Raw genomic sequence first — 24,824 nt, forward strand, 5'->3', positions numbered from 1 at the left:
AGCAGCCGTGTTAGCTCACCTTACCTGATCACTCTTGTTACAGTGTGTATGGTAACACCCATATTTTCATGTTCTCTGTGTACATAAAATCTCCCCACTGTATTTTCCTCTGCATGCATCCGATGAAGTGAGCTGTAGCTCACGAAAGCTTGTGCTCAAATAAATTTGTTAGTCTCTAAGGTGCCACAAGTCCTCCTGTTCTTTTTACAATCTATGGAGTAATGCTGGGTGCCTTATTGCTGTGCTGCTTCTGAAAGTACCAGTGTTTCTGTGAATGCTGCCACAGTGCTAACCCGGCAATATCTTGTGCCACTGTCACTGCCGTGTCATTCTTAGAAAGCTCCACATTTCCAGGAATGATGAAAAATCATTTGGCACTCATCATGGGCAAGATCCGTCATTTCTTATGCACCCAGAACTCCCATTGACGGTGGCTGGAGTATAAGGAATACAGGATCAGACCCCCCTATGGTGTGGGAAGTTTTGGTTACAAAAAATTCTAGGTAAGCTATCCTTGTCTTAGGGTGAGTGGTTCCTTGAAGGCACTGACCATACCAAATGGATCTGGAAGTCATTGTGTATGAGGGAAATGTGCATACAGCACTACCTCTTAGGATAGTGTGTCATGCTGCCCTCTGCATCCAGTCAGTTGTCCTGCCCTGCAGAAGAGGAGCTAGGGAAAGCTTTTTGTGTCTTTTCCCCCTCCTGCACACATGGGCACGAATAGGGCACAATCTGGCTCTTTTAAATCCCAGTGCTCCTGTGTTAACGGACGTTTGCACTTTAGAACATTCCGTGGCATATTAATTTTGGTACCTCCTGTTTTGCAGAGGGTTCTAAAGGACAGAGGGTTCCTTATAAAACTGGTCTGTAGAGCAGGAGCTTTCCTGTGTTATGTCCTTACTGCTCATTAGCGGGTTTAGTCAGCAATTTGTAAGATTAGAAAAGATTTATTTGTGCACAATACCTTTCTTGACTATTTAATTCAGGCTGTTAATTACTATTTTTTTGCAGTTTAGTAATAGGCTGCTCAAGTCCAGAAAATTTAAAGATATCCTGCTCACAGTTTGGTTTAATATTCAGAGGTAGCTGGAAAATCAGACCAGATAATCTCTATTCACCAGGGAATTTTCAGTTAATGAGATTTTGTAGAACTGCAGCAGGACATTTGGAGCATGGTGTATGGGCACACGCATGGATTATGACCTCTTGTCATAAAATAGTATCCTGAGAAAAACACTATGACTGTGTCATTTTATTTGGTCTCTGGTGAGCCACAATAAGTGATAGGAAGTAGGGGAACAATACAAATAGATCTGAAAGGCTGAAGCCTCCTTTTCGAAAAACTAATTAAAATTAAATACATGAATGTTATCTGAGAGAAAAGAATGTCTCTTCAGAGAATCGGATGCTAATTGTTCCTTACTCGTGATCACAGTGTTGGCAAAATCTTCGTACATCTAGCTAGTGCTATCAACAATAAAATATTCCAATGGGCTGCTCCATTACATATCAGAAACTTCCAGATGATGGGTTTTCTTTTTATACTAACTATACGCTTTTACCCCTCCCCTCCATACAGTTAGTTTTAGTGCTTGTGAGAAGTCCCAAGTCAGTAGACCTGGAAGCTTGAAGTCTTTAGTTTCTCCATACAACAGCTACAGTACGGTCTACATCAGTGCCAACTGCCCCACCCTGTTGTTTATTATTAGTATAATCGTATGACGTAGGGGTCCCAAACACTATCAGGGCTCTGTTGTGCCAGGCACATAGTAAGAGACAGTCCCAGTCCCAACGACCTTACAATCTAAGCAAAAAAGGCAAACAGAGGGTGGGAGAAAGAAAGTATTATCCTCATTCACAGGTGGGGAACTGATACACAGAGGGGAGTGACTTGCCTGAGGGCAACCAGGAAGTCTGTGACTGTCAAGAATTAACAGGTTTGGTGAGTCCCAGTCCAGTGCCCCAACCACAAGACCATCCTTGCCTAGGCACAGTGGCCTTCCCATTAGTCTGAATACTAATAGTTTCTGTATCAGTCATGGAACATTATGTGGGCTCCTTTAGGAGGGGCAATGTAAGATATGATTGGTACAACTGCACAAGATACAGAGCCCCTTTTCACTTGTGAGTTATGTTTTAGCCAGGGATGACCACTCCATTATCAGCTCATTATATGTATGGGCCAAATCCTGCTTGCTGTACTTCCCTGACATGCTCTTGGGAGCATGTTCAGATCATATTATTGAACTGAAGGAAAACTTGGGGTGACTGCCTTGTTTCTTCTTTGGATACAGTACGACCAGCCCCATCAGGGCTGATGCATACCTACAGTACATAAAAATATTGTTGATGAGCAAATTTATGCTACCTGTGAATTTGGCCCCATGCACACAGCTGAAGAAGAAGATGGCAACTTGCTCTTTGTAGGTATAAATGGGACCTCCGCCAGGAAGCAGAAGCTCATGCAGCTTGGAGCAGCGCTCCCCCTAACCAACAAACGCAGGCAAGAACACATCATAGCTAGAGCCCTACCAAATTCATGGTCCGTTTTGGTCAATTTCACGGCCATAGGGTTTTAAAGATCGTAAATTTCAAGATTTCAGCTATTTAGATCTGAAATGTCACAGTCTAGGGGTCCTGACCCAAAAAGGAGTTTTTTGGGCGGGTCGCAAGGTTATTGTAAGGGAGGTTGAGGTTCTACTACCCTTACTTCTGCGCTGCTGCTGGCGGCAGCGCTGCCTGCGGAGCGGGGCAGCTGGAGAGCGGCGGCTGCTGGCCGGGAGTCCAGCTCTGAAGGCAGCGCCGCCGCCAGCAGCAGCAGCACAGAAGTAAGGGTGGCAGGGTACAGTATTGCCACCCTTGCTTCTCTGCTGCTGCTGGCGGGGTGCTGCTGTCAGAGCTGGGCGTCTGGCCAGCAGCTGCTGCTCTCCCGCCACCCAGCTCTGAAGGCAGCATGGAAGTAAGGATGGCAATACCATGACCGCCCTAAAATAAACTTGCAGCCCCCCTGCAACTCCCTTTTGGGTCAGGACCCCCGATTTGAGAAATGCTGGTCTCCCCCGTGAAATCTGTGTAGGGTAAAAGCACACAAAAGACCAGATTTCACAGGGGGACACCAGATTTAACAGTCCGTGACACGTTTTTCATGGCCGTGAATTTGGTAGGGCCCTAATCATAGCACTGTGCTGAGAGCTGCACTGCCAGCCTCTCTGTTGCGGGAGTGACTAAGATCCTGGTCCACAAGGCACTTAACAGGATGAGTGCAAGCTGCTTCAAAGACCACCATTCATGACCTCTAAAACAACTGTGCTTTTCAGGGACATTACAACTAGATTGGCTCACCAGAAGGCTCTTGTGTGCAGGCAAAGCGCAGTTCAGTATCAAGACTGCAGCTATGGAACAGAGGAGATCATAGGATTGCCATATGGGATCAGATTTAAGTCTGTCTATTCCAGTGTCCTGTCTCTGACAGTAGCCAGTGCTAGATCCTTCAGAGGAAGGTGCAAGAACCCTTTAGTAGGCAGATGTGGAGTAATCTGCCCCCATGTAAAGCTCATCCTGCTTTTGAATAGTTAGAGATTGGCTTAAACTCCAAAACATGAGGTTTTATAGTCTTTCCAAAATTTTTGTTATTAATCATAACTCTGGGTATTCTTGGTATCCATATAAATATCCAATTCCCCTTTTAAATCTTGTTAAATGCTTTTTCTCAATGACTTCCTGTGGCAATGCGTTCTACAGTTTACACACATTTTGTGTAAAATAATTTCTTGCATTGCCCACCTTTTCATTTAATTAAATGTCCCCTTGTTCCTGTGTTCCAAGACGGGGACAGAAGTTCCCAATCTCCCTTCTCCAGGCCATTCATTATTTTATTTACTTTTATCATGGTTCCCTCGTATTTGTCTCCTTTCTAAGGTAAATAATTGCAGTCTGTTCCCTGTCTTCACAGGAAAGTTTTTCCAGACCTTTGATCATTCTTATCACTCATCCCTGAACCCCCTCCAGTTCCGCAATACCCTTTTTCCATGTAGATGATCAGTACTGGATTCAGTATTCCAGATGAGGCCACACCATTGATTTATATAAAGACATTATAGTATTCTCTATATTATTCATCATTCTATTCTTTATGCAGCCTAACGTCTTCTTAGTTTTTCTGACCATGTTCAGGTCTAGATGCAAGAACCACCTCTTAGAAAGGGCCTCCTCTGAGGCCTGGTCTACACTACAGCGTTAAGTCGACATAAGGCATCTTACATCAATCTAAGTCTGTAAGTGTCTACACTAAAATGTAGCTCCCACTGATGTAACTCGCCCTTTACACCAACTTAATAACTCCACCTCTGCGAGAGGTGTAGCGGTTAAGTCGATGTAGTTAGGTCAACACAGTGTCAGTGTAGGCACTGTATTGCTTACATAGACTTTCAGAAACCATCTCACAGTGCTCCACACTGGCAGTTAAATTGGTGCAAACACCCTTGTGAGGAGGTGCACCGCTGACGCAAGGAGCGTAGTGTGGACATATAGTTGAATCAATTTTACTGCAGTGTCTGCACATCAACATCATTTAGGTCGACTTAATTTTGTAGTTTCAGAGTAGCAGCCGTGTTAGTCTGTATTTGCAAAAAGAAAAGGAGTACTTGTGGCACCTTAGAGACTAACCAATTTATTTGAGCAGAAGTGAGCTGTAGCTCACGAAAGCTTATGGTCAAATAAATTGGTTAGTCTCTAAGGTGCCACAAGTACTCCTTTTCTTTTTAATTTTGTAGTGTAGACTTGCCTTCAGTAACAGTATCCTACATCTTATGAGATCTGAAGAGAGGAAGTACTATAAAAGACAAGAAAACAAAAAGAAAAGAAAATAATGAAGTATATACAATGGGCATAAGGAAGGGGTGAGAACTGCTGTTATCTGTTCTTGGAAAATGAGTAGCGTTTTAAAGCGTGTTACATTTTTAAGTATCATTTAGCACCTTAACTAGTTACATTTTATGTGACTGTCTTTGTCTGCATGAGGTTCTGAGTGGTGTTAACAGGGTGGCCAATAAGATCGGGTGAAGATTTTGGAGAAATAGAAATTTTGCTGAAAAATCCATTTTGGAGTCTGAAATTCTTAGTGATTTTGGGTTTAATTCAACAAATAGCTTCTCGGAAAAAATTCTAAAAAGTAGAAATGAAATATTTTGAATATTTTAAAACATTTCATTTTGATTTTTTTTCATTTCAAAATGTTTCAATTCAATGAAAATTTTCAAAAAAATTCATTTTGGTTCAAATCAAACCAGATCAATTATTCACTCAGCTCTAATTACCAACAGCAAAGGAGTCAGGTGGCAAAAGAAAGGTAGTGTCCTACCTCAGTAGGATAGCAGAATTGGGCCTACCTGAGTATTCACTGCTAGGCCTGGTCTATGCTTAAAAGTTTTTCCAGCATAGCTATGTCAGTTAGGAGTGGGGGCAGAGGTGGAAAGGGATTGCACCTCTTACAGAAATAGCTATGCTGGCAAAAGCCCTAATGTAGTTGTAGTTATTCAGACAAAAGAAATCCAGTCAGGAAAGGCTGGCAGAATCAAACACTGAATTTGCAAACAGGTAGGGTAGAGGGTACCTGCCAAACCCATGAGCTCTGCCATTAAATTTAAAGAGCCTTGCAAGACTTTAGAACTGAGTCCACAATGAGTTCTCACCATTTGCATAATTTTGCACGTTTTTGAAGGGCCATCTCTGTAAACACTGATGATTTGAAAGTATTACAAGCAAATTCCAGTGTAAATTATCACAGTATTCTGAAGGGATCTACACTCGCTGTGCAATTCCCAGTGGTATTACTGAAAGCCCTAGTTTTGTTACATATGGAAGTTCATTTTATAGAAAAGATAACTATCTTTTGAAGGAGCCAGGAGTCCAAGTAGGCACCGGTCTTACTAGGGTATAATCGCATGTGGATTTTTTTCTTTTCACCCTGCGTGCTCCCAAACGTCTAACATGAGAACTGTATTTAACAAGACTCCTGTTGGACGAGAGCAGTGGGATGTTTTCAAAAAGCACAAACCATTTGAAAAATATGCTGCACCCATAACAATTTGAGTCCTCCACCCATATGACCAGGAAGTAGCATACCACAGTTAGACTTGACTCGACTCCTGGTTATCACCAGGAAACTGTTTGATTGTATAATGTTCCAAAGTGATTTTCTTTGTTTCTGTAAAAAGTGCTTGCTTTAAATCCACAGTTAAGCATCATTAGGAATGTGGGGGAATGTTCATTACAGCATGTGGCATCATAAATTCAACAGAGACATTACAAACCTTCCCCCCGCCAAGAAATCCTAAGGTACTTCACAGCCGAAACTTAAAAAAAAAGAAGCGGGGAAGAGAGAAATCAGCCATTTACATGAATTCAAGGCTATAGGTCCAAAATACATATTTATTTACACCAGTGTATGTCCATTGATTTAAATGAAGTAGCTCCAGATTTACATCAGAAAGCAGAGTTTGTCCCTGAAATTTGCATAATCCCAGATGTAAATAGTACTGAAAATTAGCCTGTTTACTTTTTACTTGGTGTATTTAACTGAATCCCAGTAGGAAGGATAGGAGAAAAATATTAAAACCTCTAACAGTGCAGATGCTGACCAGCAGGAAACATAATAAAGGCTCCACCGTAGCCTGGCTGAAAGCACACAGAGAAAATTAGAATTGAAAGACCTAATCTAAAACCCATTGAACACAGCTCCCACCCACCCACGCAGGGGATTCTGCATGTGGGGCACTTGCAAACAACCCCCACCCGCTGCCCCTGCCCAAGTACTATGATGGAATGACAGCAGTGAGGGCCTAAACACACCTAGAGTCTGTGAGGATAGTACAGGGGGGAGTGCTCCAAGAGCAGCAGGTTTCAGAGTTTAGAACTCATTAAAATGAATAAAATAATTTACAATTCTTTGAGCTATTGTTTCAGGCTCTCTGCAGACTCAGGTGGACACCACTGTGTTGGCTGTTCTGGGCTCACATTTTCAAAAAATCTTTGTAATCAAGAGGGATAGAAACATAAGGCCAGATGTGCAGCTGGGGGTAAATCTCTCTGTTTTCAGTGGAGGCATGTAATTTAATCTGCTGATACTGGTATTTTAAATATTTCATTTAAAAATGAAAACTGAGATTCTGACATCATCATATAACTCCAGGAGCTGCCAGTTATACCTATGCCTTAATCCTGCCCTGCTCTCCTTGATTTTAAGAACAGATATCAGGACCTATGGAAGACCTGCTTCATTTTTGTTGTTATGGTATCCATCTGTGTTCTTACTAAATAAAAAGGGTGTTCTAAATTTTTTGGATATCAAATAGAAATCTTTAATGAAAAACAGGCAAAGCAATGATATGAGGACACGTTGGGCCAAATTCTGCACTTATGTACACTGGTGTAAATCTGGAATACCTCCATCAGCATCACTGGTCGTCCAGTTCTGCCGCCTTTACTCACCTGGAGTAATATTTTACTACACAAGTAGTCCCAGTCAGGAAAGGCAGGCAGAATCAGACACTGAATAGGGAAGCAGGTACCGTAGAGGGCATTTGCCAAATGAGCCCTGCAATTAAATTGAAAGAGTCTTGCAGGATTTTACAACAGAGTCCACACTGAATTCTTACCATTTGCATAATTTTGTGCATTTTTGAAGTGACATTGCTATAAACACTGGCAATTTCATTTTATTACTAGCAGGCTCCGGTGTAAATTATCAGTGTTCTGTGGGGATCTACAGTAGCTGTAAAAAGAAAAGGAGTACTTGTGGCACCTTAGAGATTAACAAATTTATTTGAGCATAAGCTTTTGTGAGCTACAGCTCACTTTGTGACTCCCAGTGGGGTTACTGAAAGGTAAAGCTGGGATTTTTCATAAAGAAATCCCATCCTAAAATGTATTTTTAAGTAATGTGTCAGAGATGCCTGAGCTTTCAAATAAGTGACTCTTTTTATTGTACTTAATTTTCCTGATTGTATTTCTTAAAAAGTGGGATGTTGCAGTGAATACCTTTGCTTAATCAACGAATTCATAAAAATGAAAAGCTATAGAATAGTATGAAAAGGTTTTAACAATAAATTTTAACTCATATGGTGACTTGGCTTATCCTTTCACTGTAAAACAATTTCCCTGATTGTGGAAACCCAGCAGGCTGCTGTTAATTGGTATAATTACAGCACTCCAGTTATGAATGCACACAAATCAACATTTTTGTGTTGGCTGACAAATATGGAGACGTATAAAATTGGGGATTCTGTACTCGACATTCTGTAGAAATAATGATGAGAGAATGGGCCAGATTCTCCTCTCACTTACAGTGGTTTGACTCCAGTGTTACTCTGTTGACTTCATTGGAGTTCCTGATGATTTGCACTGGTGAAAGCACGTGGAAACTCAAGCCCATGGCAGGGTTTCAGAAAGCTGTTACAGAAAATCATCTTAGTTTGGACATATGGTTTGGTCTGAACAAACCAGGCCACAATCTCGAGCAGGTGTAAATCAGCTCCACTGACTTCAACAGAGCATCACTGGTTTACATCAGCTGAAGATCTGGCCCATTGTGTCTGGCTTAAGTAGAGTCCACTCTTTGTATGGAGCAGTGCTGAAGTCACGGTGCGGTAAAATTGTGTAAAACGTACTTGTGGAATGTGCTAACTGATGTAACACAAGCCCAAATGTATTTGTAACAGGATGATCTGCCACTCGAAGGGCCAGAAGGCCTGGGGCCAGCCAACTAGCCCTGTGAGCCCCTTTAAGAATAGGTGATTGGGCCTTGTAGAAAGGATTGAGAGCTCAAATGAAGAAGAGATCTCCAAGAAACAGATTAGCTCCTGGAGCAGGGGACTCCCAGGCAGACAGCCTGGAGGAGGACTGGGGAATAGTTTTGTTTGAGTTGAGTTCAAATAATAAATATCAGAGGGGTAGCCGTGTTAGTCTGTATCCACAAAAACGAGGAGTCCGGTGGCACCGTAAAGACTTAAAGACTGCTATACTGTGGGTTTTGTCGGCATAACTACGTCAGTTACAGGGGTAGGTTTTTTTCACACCCCTGACCAATGCAGTTATGCCTATATAACTTTTCAGTGTAAACCAAGCCCAAATGACAACATAAAGATTTATAGCACACCCAGAATACATATACTGTATCCATTTTGCCATAAACCCACTTACAAATGGCCTCAAAGCTACTGGAGAATTGCACCAACTCCTCATTTTCTGTAAGCGCAAGAATACTATGGATCCACTGTTAACAGAGTCATAGCAGATTCATGTTATTCTTGAGTTCATTGAAAAGAAGGAGTTGGTGCAATAGCTTTGGGACAAAGATTTCAAGCATTTTATCAACCCACCCACAGAACTAATGTCTTCTAATGTCTTTGTGAGAGTGTGCTTTAATTACTAAAGCAAAGCCAAAAGCATTACCTTAGTAAAAATTATACCTAGAAACGCTTATGGGGTACTTTTAATCTTCAAGTAGTAGTTAATTAAGACTCCCAACATCTTTGTGAAGTAGCTAGGTATTACTGTCCTCATTTTACAGATGGGGAAACTGATGGGGTTTCAGGCTTCGTCCTGTACCACTGCAGTTAACGGAAGCTTTGCTATTGACTTCATTGGGCACAGGATCAGGAAGATAAAGAGCCTGAGTCTTCAAGCTGCTTGAGCACCTTTATCTCCCATTGGTTGAATGTGAGTTGAAGGTGCTCAGAACCTCACAGGTTAAAGGCATCTTCACTTGCCTGTGGCCACAGAGGGAAACCACATCAGACCCAGGGTTATAACTTGAGTTCCTTGCTCCCAGATTGCCCCTTATTAGAGCACATCTCCTTTCTTATGCTCACTGATATCCCTGTTCTCACGGTGCCTCTCATCTACTAGGGTGAGTTGGTGTACGTCAACTATGGCCGTACTGAAGACTTTTTCAAACTGGAGAGAGAGATGGGAATTAATTGTACTGGAAAGATTGTCATTGCCAGATATGGGAAAATCTTTAGAGGAAATAAGGTAACGTATCTACTCTATAATTGATATATATTCTCAGTTTGTGCTTAAGATATGCCTTCTCTGTAACTGATGGCCATATTTAGAATCTCTTGGTGATCTTAGCGTAATAGAGTTGTTTATCAGACTATGCTCAAAGATGCTTCTTGAGTAGGAGATATATACAAGCATATCTACGACAGTATAAATAAATAAATACATTTGTTTAAAATTACTCCTTTTGACAGATTCAGCTGTTCTTTAAAATGTATCTAACGTGTTTCTATTTAAAGATTTCCCCAAACCGGGCAGGGATTAGCCCAACACGGGGTTTTTTAGTTTAAAAAAAAAAAAACACCTATGGATTTCCTCAAATACTTTAGGCCCTGATTCAGGAAAGTTCATAAGCATATGCTTAATATTAAGCACATGTTTAAGAGCTTTCTTGACTAGGGATGCTTTCCTCAATCAGGCCCCTAGCCTGGATATGTCTGTGATCATATTTCTCTTAAAAATCCAATTGACTTCAATTTGAATAGGATTAGACCTTACATGTCATTTTACACAGTTTTCAGTTAACCCAGCAATCCTAATGCTGAATCTTTTAAAAGGGATACCTAGATTGGTGATATTCTCTTGAGGAATATTTTGTGCCCATTGAAGGGACAACTGGCTCGTGTCATTTTCATAAGTGAAAGATAATATATGTAATACTCTATAGTGCTGAATTGTTTCTAGAACACCAAGTGGTCAAGAATCCAGCTGGATGGGAAAGGCTCATGAAAATGAGAGAGAGGATTCCCATGTTTTGTAGCATTCTTCTGTGGCATGCAGCACTCCTAAGGCTCGAGAGTGACGTGGACTTATTGTCACTAAAAGGAGCAACACAAATTCATTCTTGTTGTACTTATTGGAAATGCTGCATTCCTATTGACAAATTAGACAATATATATCTTGTCCAGTGAATTCCATTGGTTGATTATATTAAGTTTGCTTCTACAGTCCCACAGGATAGGATGAAGGGAAATATTGTATGTCCTGGGCATGGCTATGATAAGTTTTGACTAAAATATCTGGATCTTACAATCTCAGTTGAAGATTATTTGTCACTCCGTTACTATATTGATCTGTGTTACCTGCAGCAAAATAGATTAGGAAGCAAAAATGAGATCTGTAGCATCTCAAAGCACTATCTGTGGGCCAGAGTTAAACACTGATTTTGTTTGCCAGAAACACAGATATGAAAACCCTTCCCTTTGTTAAAACAGCACAGAGCTGATCTGATGCCCCGGTAAGCCTAAAGATAAACAGTTACTCTTTGGCTTTATGTACATGTTCAAACAAATGGCAGATTCAAATCCTGGAGTAATACATTTTTCTGTCTCGTATGGTTTACGATTCTGAACCCCTCCCCTCCCCCCGCCCCGGAGATATTGCGTGTAAATCTCTCACTTAACAACTAAGATTTCAGGTTGTATTAACACTTGTCAGACTTTTATATTGTGCACTGAATATTTCAGTAATCAGCTGCTTGTTTTTGTCAGGGTGACAGGAAACAAACTAGAATTACTTGGTACAGTAGTACCCTGTGAGTGGTGTTTCCATGTTATTGCACATATCTCCTGCCTAGGATTCTAAGTAGCACCAAGTCCCTTATGCACATGCTATATCAGGTTTCTCAGCAGGATACCAAACCTATTGGCTGCCAGGAAATTGCATGACATGAGAATAATTATGGGCCAATTTCTTATTTACACTAAAATCCCTTTAAGCCACTCGGGTAGTGTCAAGTGGCCTTAAAGTGGGTGTTAATGGAATTTATAGCCCTTTACAATGCCAGAATGGTAATAAATGAGATTTGGGTTCTAGGACTTGTCGTCATTTTCAGCCCTTCGTTGAGGAATCTAAAAGGGGATGCTGCTTTAACCAGTTCCCTCAATGCAAAGAATCAAAGAGCCTGTTCTGTGAAATGCCAGGTGCCCTCCTCTTGGGACCATGGCCTAGAGAATTCATGCACAGGTATCAAGCTGTCAAGGACTGAATAAGGAAACGGGATATGCTTTTAAGGTGAAGAATGCTGAGCTGGTTGGTGCCAAGGGAGTTATTCTGTATTCAGACCCTGCTGACTACTGCGCCCCTGGAGTAGATCCCTTTCCAAATGGCTGGAACCTTCCTGGAGGTGGAGCCCAGCGCGGGAATGTGTTAAATCTGAATGGGGCAGGGGATCCTCTCACGCCAGGTTATCCAGCAAAAGGTGAGTAGCGTTGAGAAGAAGCCATTGCCATGGCCCAAGCTCTGATGAGAGTCTGGTGGTCCCAAAGGGGTCTGGTCTCAGGAAGAGTGGGAGAGGGTGACAGGACGTTCCTCATTCCTTTGGAGCAGATGTATATAAACCCACCTGTTCTTGCCATTGCATGGAGGAGGCAGCTTTGGCCTCCTCCTGCAAAGAGTGCTGCTGCATGGGACCCACACGAGGGAGCAGGATGCTGTCAGCGGATTCAGAGTGGGCAGCATTGTGCTATTGAAGCTCAAAGTATTCTCACTTGGAGAGAACAGTCTGCATGAGGGAATAACACTGAGGTTGCGACTCTAACATTCAACAGCCCAAATACTGGTCTGGGAGGGGACACCCTCTTGCTGGTACAACTCCTAGCTCACTGGGGACAGCTGTCAAAGGGCAACATGCATATGTTTTGTTATGTTATGTATATGTATGTGTGTTTATACAGATATATGTATTAAACCTTCTGTCTCTTCCCCTTCATTTCTGCACACTAGGGGTGACCCAAGCCCACTTGCATAATCCCTATGGAGAGGGGATATCGTTAGCTCCGCAGCTCTACAAGGCTGGGTCTGTTTCCCTTTCAGCCACTTGGCCCTTCGATTGTGCCGCATTTCCCTATAAAGCTGTTTGTGGCCATCTCTCCTCCTATCCTTACTGTTGTGCCTCTCGGTGCAGCAGGAAAAGATAGTGGTGAGAAAGTAGGAGATCAGCCACCATCCCTGCGCTAGATCCAATGATATTCTCTGCAAAAAAGTCCCGTCTGCCCTTTTCCCCCAGCCAGGGTCCTTCTTACTCCCATGTTAAGGAAATCCTTCTCTCAGACATTCTGCAAAGGAACCGTATTCAGAGATGGTTTCCAAATGTGGAATTTTGCACACACACCAGACTGGGGTTGCAGGGTTGTGGACGCCCAAGGAGTGTGTTGAGGCCTCTCTGAAACTGTATTTATGTTGTGTAGGGAGCAGCGTTCTTGTAGAAATCTCGGCCTCATTTTTAGCACAGCAGAGTAATTATTCCTGACGTCTGTGTAGAGCTGTGTTACGTGTTGTATGAATCGCTCTCAAAAGTCAGATAAAATAAACACCAACCTTCTACCTCCAGAGTACACCTATCGATATGAGGAAGCCAGGGCTGTAGGTCTTCCAAAACTTCCAGTCCATCCCATTGGTTACAATGATGCTGAAAAGTTATTACGGTAAGTAAATGGAAGACAAGGGGAAGCTTCATAAGAATGTCTTGTGAAATCCATGGAGGTATTTGAAAGAAGGAGAGAAAATAATTCATACCGTTCCTCTGGCACATTTACTAAAGTAGCTTGTTTGCTGTTATGGGGACCTCAAGGAAAAAAACATATGTTGGGTATGTGCCCAGAGCATTTTAAATAAATCAAAATAAATAAATGTTTTACTGAAGCTATAAAATGTACCTTAATTTGAATAAGTAATCCAAGTGTAATAATTAGCAGGGCTGTCAAGTCGCCTACTTTTGGGAGGTGGTATCCCTAAATGAGTCAACTATTCACCCTGTGAAACATTTCTCTCTCATGTCTGGAGGATGGGTAAGGACCTGTGTGCCATCCCCACATTGTTAGATGCTGGCAATCTCACAGTGTATTAAATCAGCTGAATGTGAAATGATGCCAACAAGCTAAAACTTGGACCCAGTGTTCATCTAGCATTTCTCATTCATTCAGCAAAATTCTCACCTTCTTGTAAGGCAAGGCTCATTTGTTGCCAGCTCCCAGACTAAACCTATCAGGTTAGTCGTACTCTGTGTGCAGTTACACAGTCAAAGCTAGCGACCATCGGGTTCTTTTGTTTAGTCAAATAATTCTCCAGGATGTTCATTCATTCGCCCTGAGACCAGGTGCAGGGGTGAGTTTAATGATCAGCTTTTGCTTTTAGATTTTGGTAGGATGTGTGGAATTATTATTACTATTTAATATTACATTATTTAATATTGATGATAGTGCTCAGTGTCTGATGCTACTTTGTATTGTACTAACAAGCCCCAATCCTGCAAACACACACAGTAACTTTATGTACATAAATAACCCTGTTGAACTCAATGGATCTACTCACATAACGTGACTCATGTGGGTAAGCACATTTAGGGTCAGGGCAATAAAGGTGAACAATGTATGTATAAAAAGTCTGTGGATCTGTCTGACTTACAAGCTCTATGATAATTAATCTGTGAAATCTGAGCCTCAGTAAACTTAAAACAATAGTTTCTAACTTGGTTGTGCATCAGAGATCATTCTAGTGAGCAGTGGCGAAGGGGACACTGTGTGCTGGTACAAGTTCTTCAGTTTTTTTCTTCTATTTCCCTGCTCTAAAAAAGTTTTTTTTTTCTTCTCTCTCTCGCCTCCCTCCTCCCCTCTTGCAGAAATCTTTATTTGAGCCAGAAATGAGCTAGTGTTCAGTGTTGAGAACAAAAAGGTCAAAGATCACATTCACAAATACCTTGGCAAGAGTATTTGAACAATTAGATCATTAGGGTCATATGGGCAAGGCTGACATGAAAATTCTGGAGCCCTGGAGCTACTGTAAAGTTATGTGCTCCCTTCCCCCTCTCCGTTCCCCCCGCATCCAGTTGTAACTCTTGGGTATTTGGTTTGTCATAATGGAAGCATGAAAAGACATTTAAAAAAAATTTTTTTTGAATCAGCGACATAAACTTCTTTTTTTACTTCCTTCTCTTTTGAAAAAAATTTCAGAAGTGTCTAAGTGACTTTAGTGTCCGTGGACTTTCAATGGGACATAGGCTCCAAAGTCACATAACTGCTTTTGAAAATCCCACACATTTATCTTTTTGCTTTTCTACTTTGCACATCAGTTGGGCATTAATCTGTTGATACAATAGTTTCTTTTCTCTGGTAACACATAATACAATTCCTAGCTTCTGACAGGGAAACACCAACATATTTGATTTTACATCTGTTTAAGCCATCTGAGATACAATGTTAAAAGCTACACAAATCCAAAACTTCTGGCAATTTCAGACAATGTGCATGATATTGCCAATCTCGGGTTTACATAGAACTTGCTTATAACTGGTCTTTGCATTTATTTTAGGCATTCTTTCTGCACTGAATTCTTCCCCTAGCTGTATGTGCTTGTCTTTCCCTGAGCAAATAGGAGCTGTCTACCTGCATAAGATGGCACAATTAGGCCCTCTTTGGATGAAGTTTAAAAATCAGTCTGTGCCTAGCTTTCACTGAACTGGTCCTAGTATAAGCACATATTTCAGGCCAACCTGCTAAGGAATACTGTATTCCCAAATCACTTTCCCACAAAGCTTTATGCTTAGTTCATAAAAAAGTGATGTGAGTTTGAAACTTGCTTTTTATGATCGATGAGCCAGTCAATAGTTGGCAATGTAGCACAACTAGTAACTTGCCTTTAATTGAGTTGTAAATATCTAGAGAGTTGGTTTTAAAAACATAAATGAAATATATACCCTCAATAGACATTTGGTTCTTATTTTCATGTAAACCTTGAAAGATCAGAATGCTTAGTTCTTCCTATTTATAAAACAAATGCATTTTCCATAGATAATCTCATCGTGGGCATAAAGCATATGCTTAATAGCTTTGCTGAATGTGGATGAATTTATACAGATGCTTAAAATAAAGGGCACGCTTAAGTGTTGTGCTGATTTGGGGCCAGAATCAGGGCCACCTTCTGACATTCATAGACCCTGAAGCTTACCCCAATTCTTATAAGCACTTAGCAAAATATATAAATATTTAAAAAAAGAGGCTTGGATGCTGCAAAGGCATCTACTCACACAGGCAGCTAAGCAGGCCCTGATTTTTAGTGACTTAGTTTGGGGATTTAGATTGTTCACTATTTAGAATAAGGACTGGTCTTAGTCTGGTTTTTTCAAGACCCTAGGACGTTTTGAAGCTAAAGAAACTACATTCATCACAAGTCCATGTGTATCACTGAAATGTAATTTCAATTGAATAGCCAAAGCATCAGTTAGTATATCCAATTCTGATGTCATTCCACTGGTGCAAATACTTGGAGTTACTCTGGATTTACAAGGGTGTAACTGAGACCAGGATCTAGCCCATAGCCAGTGGTGCAAGAAAAGATCACTTGAATCATCCAATCGAATTCCCCTCCATTTTAGAAGCCTATTCAATACATTTTTTGTTTTAAAGCTTAGATGGTAAGCTTTTTGAGATAAGTGTGTGTGGGTTTTTGTTCAGTGTTTGTACGGTGCTTAGCACAGTAGAGGCTTCGTCCATGACTGGCACTACACTTACACAAATAACAAATACTAAAAAACAGATTTTTTTTATAACAGTAACATGGGAGGACCTGCCCCACCAGACAGCAGCTGGAAAGGAAGCCTGAATGTGTCTTACAACATTGGGCCTGGTTTTGTGAGCAGTTACTCTACAAGGTCAGTTTTGCATTACATAAAGCAAGTTTTAATAGATAGGGAAATATAACAACAGTTGGTGAAATCTTTGAACTAGAGCTCTGCAAGTTTTGACATTTGGGGGTCATTGCAAGTTTTTCCTTGGTGTCAGGACATATGGCATTGTTTCTGGGCTAAAGTGAACTCAAAGCAAAACATCAGCTGAGTTTCTCCTGGTTTTGATGCAGATTCATACATTGTTCAAGGTTCAAGCAATCCAGGGCCTGAATTCATTTGCAAGGTTTCCAGATCTTAGCAAACTCTCTGATCAATCAGGGCTGAATCATAGAATCATAGAATATCAGGGTTGGAAGGGACCCCAGAAGGTCATCTAGTCCAACCCCCTGCTCGAAGCAGGACCAATTCCCAGTTAAATCATCCCAGCCAGGGCTTTGTGAAGCCTGACCTTAAAAACCTCTAAGGAAGGAGATTCTACCACCTCCCTAGGTAACGCATTCCAGTGTTTCACCACCCTCTTAGTGAAAAAGTTTTTCCTAATATCCAACCTAAACCTCCCCCATTGCAACTTGAGACCATTACTCCTCGTTCTGTCATCTGCTACCATTGAGAACAGTCTAGAGCCATCCTCTTTGGAACCCCCTTTCAGGTAGTTGAAAGCAGCTATCAAATCCCTCCTCATTCTTCTCTTCTGCAGACTAAACAATCCCAGCTCCCTCAGCGTCTCCTCATAAGTCATGTGCTCTAGACCCCTAATCATTTTTGCTGGAGTCCTTCGCTGGACTCTCTCCAATTTATCCACATCCTTCTTGTAGTGTGGGGCCCAAAACTGGACACAGTACTCCAGATGAGGCCTCACCAGTGTCGAATAGAGGGGAACGATCACGTCCCTCGATCTGCTCGCTAAGGCCTCACAATAAAAGTTCCACTCACGTCTATTTTGAGCTAAGCTGTCTTTAGCTTTGGGACTATTTGTTGCATCATATAAAATAAGGAAGATATTAATCTCAAATGTACATTGTTCTGAAAATTCTAATGTAATGTGTTATTCCTTACATTACAAAGCCTCATTTTTGCTTCAGGTGGCTATGACTGAGGCCACATGATCTACTGAATTACAGCCAATGGCTAGAAGCCACATGTTGAACTAGTCAGGCTGAACTATTGTAATGACCTCAGATGAACCACTTGAGCTCCTCTTCCTCCTATAGTCAAATAATCAGGAAAATGAGATTAAAAAAATACAGGACTGCACTGAGAGTCAGATGCTGCCCCTTAGGTTGGCTGGTACATAAGTGAACAAAAGACATATTTGTGATACAACTTAGAATGTCTCCTGATATTCTGGATGGGCCTGATGCCCCACTGACTCCCGCCCCTGTGATTCCATTCTCTGCAGTGGTGTTACCCTGGAGTTACACTGGCTAAGTGACAGAGGAACCAACCTCTAGATTTTTAACAAAATATTTATAAAATATGTTAGTTTTCCTTTCTCCCTCCCAACTTTAAAAATCAGCTGCTAACAGAACATCATTTTAAGGTCAGAGCTTTTAGTCTGTTGCCAGTATAAATCATAGCAGCAACCAGTATAAATAGCACGTTACCAATATAAGTCATGCACCAACAATGTGATTAGGTAACTTTCCAATGCCAAATTGTGTCCTCAATTTCAATAATATAAAGCTGGAGCAACTTCAGTGGACTTTTCCCAGATTTACATTTGTTTAAGTGAGAGTAAAATTCTGCCCTTAATCTCTTTACTATAAACAATATATACCTTATACATTTTTAAAGCATATAATGTTTTATTAAGTGATCTGATGAGTTCTCTCTTTAAATTTGCTTTCCAATGCATTAGGAAGGTCAAAATGCACGTTCACAGTAGCAATAAAGTGACAAGAATTTACAATGTGATCGGTACCATCAGAGGAGCAACAGAACCAGGTAAAGCCATTTGTCTTATAAATTATCTGTGGGTGCAGTGAACTGCAGATACACCTAATTAAGCATAGTAATTAAAAAGAGAGGACGTGGAAGAGGGTTTTCTCTATATTCTACTTGGTGAGCACGTCTGTTTGTACACATTGGGGATTTCCTGCAGGAGCACTCACACAGTTTAGGTTATGTCAGCACTTTCACTGTAAAAACTAGTTTTCCAAGGGGAACGTAACCTAGACATAAACATTTGCGTCCAAGCAAGCAATATTGCAAGTACATTCTCTAATGGATTTTTTTTAATAAGAGAGTTGTGGGAATTTAATAATAAATGGAAGTTTAGATCTTTACGAGTTTGAAAAGACATTCATGTTCTTGCCAATGAAATTGCTTCACCCCTTAATGGCTTATGTGTACTATATTATGGCATCTTTTATCCAATGTGATCTGAAAGCCCCTAAGCTGGTTTTCAGATATTTATAGGATAGTAAGATCACTTCATCCGCAACCACAATACAGCCATTTCTGGGCTGAATCACAATTGTAACAACATCAAGCAAGACAGTAGGATTTATTCTTTCTTCAGTGCCATATCGTGTCAACTGCATCTTCCATTGTGACTTGGTTAACCCTCATTGTAATGTACCTATCACCTAGGGCAAGAAAATACTACTTCAGTGTCTTTAAAACTTGTTGAGTTAAGAGCACTCAGGATGTAAAAATGTAAATACTGGGCCAGTTTTGACCATCAAATGCACCATAATAAGGTGTATGATGGAGTGTCTGTCATAGCAAAGGAAGGTTTTAAGGAGGGATTTGAAACAGAATAATGAGGATAAATAGAAACCCAGAAGGTTATTGGTTTTCATACAATTTTTAAATGTGTGCAGTTTTATTTTAGAGTTGGTGGTTTGTACAGTTTTTGTTTGCTTGTTCATGTGACTTGATTAAACTTCAGGCAAAGGCAGCATAGAAAATCAAAAGCCCAAATGATGAATATTTTGGAAAATGATGCATGTCAGAAAAAAGGGGTTAATAATCACAACAACTTTAAAAATGTAGACTACAGTTGGAACTAATTATTGTTATGGTGTCTGTTATAAACATCTTTTGGAGTTAAAGTGCTACTAAGTTTAGAACTTCTACAGATGCTAATATAAATAAGCCACAAACCAGCTGCAGTTCAGCAACAAACTTGCCTGTAATTTTTTTCTAAAGAGATTTACAGTGGCTCCTGCCATTCTGCCACATGTGAAGTAAACTGTTAAAGTGATGTATTTGTTGCCTGCAAACCTATATAGAATACATCACTACTCTCCATTGACACTATTACTGCAGGAAAGAGATCCTCCAAATAAACCCCCCTCATTAATTTCTCCAGACAGATACGTCATCCTGGGAGGCCACCGTGACTCCTGGGTCTTTGGTGGAATTGATCCTCAGAGCGGGGCAGCTGTGGTTCATGAGATTGTGAGAAGTTATGGGAAATTGAAGAAGGAAGGTATGTGACTAAAGAATAAAGCAAACAGAACCATTTAAAGATTTTTCTTAAACTAAGGGTCAAATTTCTGCTCCCAGTTGATTTAAGTTAAATACAGGCTTAAGTGCTCTGCTAAATCAAGGCCTCAGTCCTTCATATTTGGAATTTGCTGTCAACTCTTCAGTTATCTATTGTAGATATTTCAAAGTCCCTATAATGATAGTATCCAAAGGTGTGATCCATGAAGATATATAGGCATCTAAGTCCCATTTTTAGGCATCATTGCAATCCACAAAATGCGGCTCGGCTTCCGCCTAACCATGTAGGTGCCTAAATTTGCTCAGGGCCTACAGTTTTGCTTGTGAGCATGCACACTGCAGCCTCATTTTAGGTGCCCGAATCTGTATCTCCCGCCTAAGCCCCAGAACAATTCACAAACCAGGGGTGTTAGGCATTCAGCAGCCTAAGTTGCGTGCAGGAGTCTGAGCCGGTAGACGTGCTCTACGTTGCAATGCCTAAGTCCCTTCGTGGATCTTGGCCTACGTGCCTCTTTCATTCATAGCGTGGTAAATTTGCTTTGGCAAGGATTTACAGTATGTAATTATAGAAATTACTGAACTCTTGTATAGCAGTTTTCATCTTTACAGTGCTTTGCAGCTGCTAATCACTGTTATCTTAACTATAATGAGTTAATCAAATTATTGATGTTATGACACCCTTGGTTTCCAAGATGGTGATGGGTATGGAAGGTTTCATCTGGGGAAGAAAATCAGGCAGCGTGTGGAAGATTGGGAAGTAAATATGACGTACGGGGTAACTGGTTAAAATTCTGCAGTCTGTGACACAGAAGAGGTCAGACTAGATCATGTAGAAGCACCACCTGGCCTTAAAAATCTGTGGAACTGTGCCATAAGAGAGTAAGCAAGAATCTGAGAAGACAACATTTATAGCTTCCAGATCAGTTAAGTGTTAAACCAGTGTGAATGGGACCTGGAATACGTACAGGATACACAGTGAAAAATTAATAGGAGAATAAGTTTAAAAATACAAGGTTCCTAGTTATACTTAAGGGTGGTGAGGAACGTCAACACCATTAAAAGTCAACTGCCAGAACAAATGGAGTCTCCTTTTATTGAGTCTGAAATCCTGGAGACAGAGGTCCTGACATAACCGGAACACTGTGCTCCAGTAGCTTTCTTTGCCCAACCACAGCATTTAAAACCTGTTAGAGGTTAATTTTGTTTCCTTCACTGCCTAGTTACCGAACGTAATAGGAAACAATGTTTAGTGAAGCCAACCAGGAACGGGAGTAATAGCAGTGGCATGAAGGAGAGCTTGGATAAAGTAGACACAGATAAAAACACATTGCAATATACTCCGCTCCAGATTACCATGGCTTCAAGTCACATGCAAAGCTTTTTAGAGCGAAAGATCATTGTTTAGAGGTAGATCTATCAAAACCACACAGGGGATTTCTCGGTATTTGAGAGTTGGTGTTTGGGAAGAAGGGGGTCAGGGAAAGCCTTTATGACCCTAGACGTGGAACAAGTGCTAAGATGTATATTTAAATGAAAGAGAACAGTAATTTAATATCTGTATTGAATGGAGCTGGTTGTAAAAAATCAAAACACTTTTGCAAAAGTTCTTCTCCGGTTATTTACCAAAATGTTGAATTTAGGAAAATGTCAATCACCTCAGGTTCTGAGCAAAGACAAGGGTCTGTATCAGGCATAATACTGCAAACTACGAGTAAAATTACAAAAGATTTTGGGGTAGATTCCCCAAGTGTACCTTTTGCACCACACATCATTCTTGCAGCTGAGACCCAAACTGTTGTTACTCATGATATGATTTATTTTCAGTTTGATATACACTCACAGTGTATTTCTCTGGAGTAATTCTCCTGTTGCTTTAAATCTTTTATTATTGTAGGATGGAGACCCAGAAGAACAATGATATTTGCAAGCTGGGATGCGGAGGAATTTGGCTTGCTGGGATCTACAGAGTGGGCTGAGGTAAATCAAGAATAAGTGATCCAAGAGAGTTCTGCACAATGGTAGATCTTTCCCCCACTTTTTGGAACCTGCTCCAGTGAGGCATGTTCATATACGCACAAACACATGAGAGAGTGTCCAAGGTTGTATTGCTAAATACCAAAAAACAATCCCGCAACATTCAAGTAATAACTAGGGCCCTACCAAATTCAGGGTCCATTTTGGTCAATTTCATGGTCATAGGATTTTAAAAGTCGTAAATGTCATGATTTCAGCTATTTAAATCTGAAATTCCATGGTGTTGCAATTGTAGGGGTCCTGACCCAAAAAGGAGTTGTGGGGTTGTCACAAGGTGGTTATAGGGGGAGATTGTGGTATTGCTACCGTTACTTCTGCGTGGCTGCTGGTGGCGGCGCTGCCTTCAGAGTTGAGCAGCTGGAGAGCGGTGGCTGCTGGCCTGGACCCCAGCTCTGAAGGCAGAGCTGCGGCCAGCAGCAGCGCAGAAGTAAGGGTGGCAGGGTACGGTATTGCCACCCTTACTTCTCTGCTGCTGCTGGCGGGGTGCTGCCGTCAGAGCTGGACGCCTGGCCAACAGCTGCTGCTCTTCTGCCAGCCAGCTCTGAAGGCAGCATGGAAGTAAGGATGGCAATACCATGATCACCCTAAAATAAACTTGCAGCCCCCCTGCATCTCCCTTTTGGGTCAGGACCCCCGATTTGAGAAATGCTGGTCTCCCCCGTGAAATCTGTATAGTATAGGGTAAAAGCACACAAAAGACCAGATTTCATGGGTTGGGGGTGAGGGAATCAGATTTCACGGTCCATGACACTTTTCTCATGACCGTGAATTTGGTAGGGCCCTAGTAATAACCCTTCCCCAGGAATACAGTAAATTATTCTCGGCTTTAGCAATGAGCAACCTCAATGTGAATTTCATCTGAAGAGGCCACTTGTGCTACCTACAGTATGACCAAAGTAACAATGCTACATCCCAAAACAAAGTGTGTCTGAGAATATACCAACCTATACTTGCAAGTAGTGACCCTGCCAGTTGGAGATATTGGGCTTGATTCTCCTTTCAAACCAATTTTAAATGGGTGTCATTCCATTGATTTCCATGGAGCTGCTTGAGATTTACACTGAAGTAAACGAGATCAGAATCAGATCTGTTGTTTTGGTTGCTGCCCTAGGTACTTTCTGATTCGTACTGAGATTGTGAATACCAGTGTCATAAATCCATCTGCATTAATAATATTCAGAATCAAGGGTACCATGTCTCTGTACAACCACTTAGAGGAAGACACTAGTTCATTGACTTTAAAAGCACCCACAAGGTCAAGCTAAAGTAACTCAAATCAATGTATTGTAACTCAAATCATTCCAAAGAAGGCCCATAAATCTTGCATTGAGGCTTCTTTTCAGCATGTGAAGTATGACTGGCTTGCTGTTTTATCATCCACAATTTTCCTTACTGCAAAATCTCCTTGTTTTGTCTTGGATGACATGGTAATTATAAGTCAGAAAAGTTCACAAAATAATGAATGATCTTGAAAAGGTAGATTGGGAACTTCTGTTCTCCCTGTCTCATAACACCAGAACAAGGGGACATTCAATGTAACTGAAAGGTGGGAAATTCAAAACTGATAGAATGACTTATTTTCATATAGCACACAGTTAGCCTGTGGAACTCATTCCGACATGAAACTGTTGACTCCAGAAGTTTAGCAGATTCAGATGCAGAGCTGTAATAGTAAATATTAAAGCAGCAAAGAATTTTGGAAGGCATATAAATAACTGCAAGATTTATGGCATAAGCAAACCTCTGACTAATGGGATTAGGAGGATATTTCCCTTGGTGACAGATTATCCCATAACTGTGTATGGCAGTATTTCTTGCACTTTCCCTGAAGCAGTTGTTAATGGCCAGTGTAGATGATGAGATATTGAACTAGGTGGTTTAATCCAGTATGGCCATTCATATGTTTCTAACTGTAAAGAAGGCATGAGGTGCCATCTACAGAGATTGTTCAGAGAATCTGCTCCATTTAACTAAACAGAGAATCTGCTCCATTTAACTAAACAAAACCTTGTGTTTGGTTGGAATGGGCCCCAAATCTCACCTTTAAATACTTATCCAAAAACTCTTGTGTGCAGTTCACCTTGCTCTGAAAGAAACTGATTCATGTGCTCTGGGAGTCAAGACTGACGTGTGAGTCCAAAAGTACCGTATGGACTGGATTGTGGTAGTTTGGAACGCTGCAAGATTCTACATTGCAAAATTTACAGTGTTATTTTGAGGGGAAAAGTTAATCAACTTGTTTTTTTTTTCCCCCACCACAGGAAAATGCCAAACTATTACAAGCCCGTGGGGTGGCGTATATCAATGCCGATTCCTCAGTTGAAGGTGTATACTTGTGTTTCTATGGCAGTGGCAGGTGGGAGGTAGATGAAATTGAGACAACTTCCCTTGAGGCTCAGTGCTGGCTTTGCCAGGGGCCCTGAGAAAAGTGCATTGTTGTGTTGGCCCAGGAGCAGCTTAGGAGGGAGATGGTGACCCAGAGTTACAATTACCCTCTTGCTTCGGGGAGGGAGTATATTATGCTGGCATATAACTACACTATCTGACACATGGTGGTGGGGGGAGGAAGGAGAGACGGGGGTAGAACCAAGGACCTGCCTGCTATACATCCCTCCCAGTAGCTCTGTAGAGGCAGCTTCCCCTCCCGTGT

General features: G+C 41.2%; 1 protein-coding gene across 2 annotated transcripts in view; it reads left to right on the forward strand.

Moving 5' to 3' along the window:
• LOC141989578 (glutamate carboxypeptidase 2-like) overlaps window positions 1–24,824 on the forward strand; it is a 54,191-nt gene that overhangs the window by 9,332 nt on the left and 20,035 nt on the right. For both annotated transcript variants that reach the window (XM_074956429.1, XM_074956437.1), the window contains exons 5-12: window positions 9,910–10,035; window positions 12,079–12,265; window positions 13,397–13,490; window positions 16,613–16,711; window positions 18,546–18,631; window positions 20,004–20,123; window positions 22,035–22,117; window positions 24,436–24,499. In XM_074956429.1, the coding sequence (XP_074812530.1) occupies window positions 9,910–10,035; window positions 12,079–12,265; window positions 13,397–13,490; window positions 16,613–16,711; window positions 18,546–18,631; window positions 20,004–20,123; window positions 22,035–22,117; window positions 24,436–24,499 (859 nt within the window). The remainder of the gene's footprint in view (window positions 1–9,909; window positions 10,036–12,078; window positions 12,266–13,396; window positions 13,491–16,612; window positions 16,712–18,545; window positions 18,632–20,003; window positions 20,124–22,034; window positions 22,118–24,435; window positions 24,500–24,824) is intronic.

Source organism: Natator depressus, chromosome 1 (genome assembly GCF_965152275.1).
Source record: "Natator depressus isolate rNatDep1 chromosome 1, rNatDep2.hap1, whole genome shotgun sequence".
NCBI classification, from domain to species: domain Eukaryota; kingdom Metazoa; phylum Chordata; order Testudines; family Cheloniidae; genus Natator; species Natator depressus.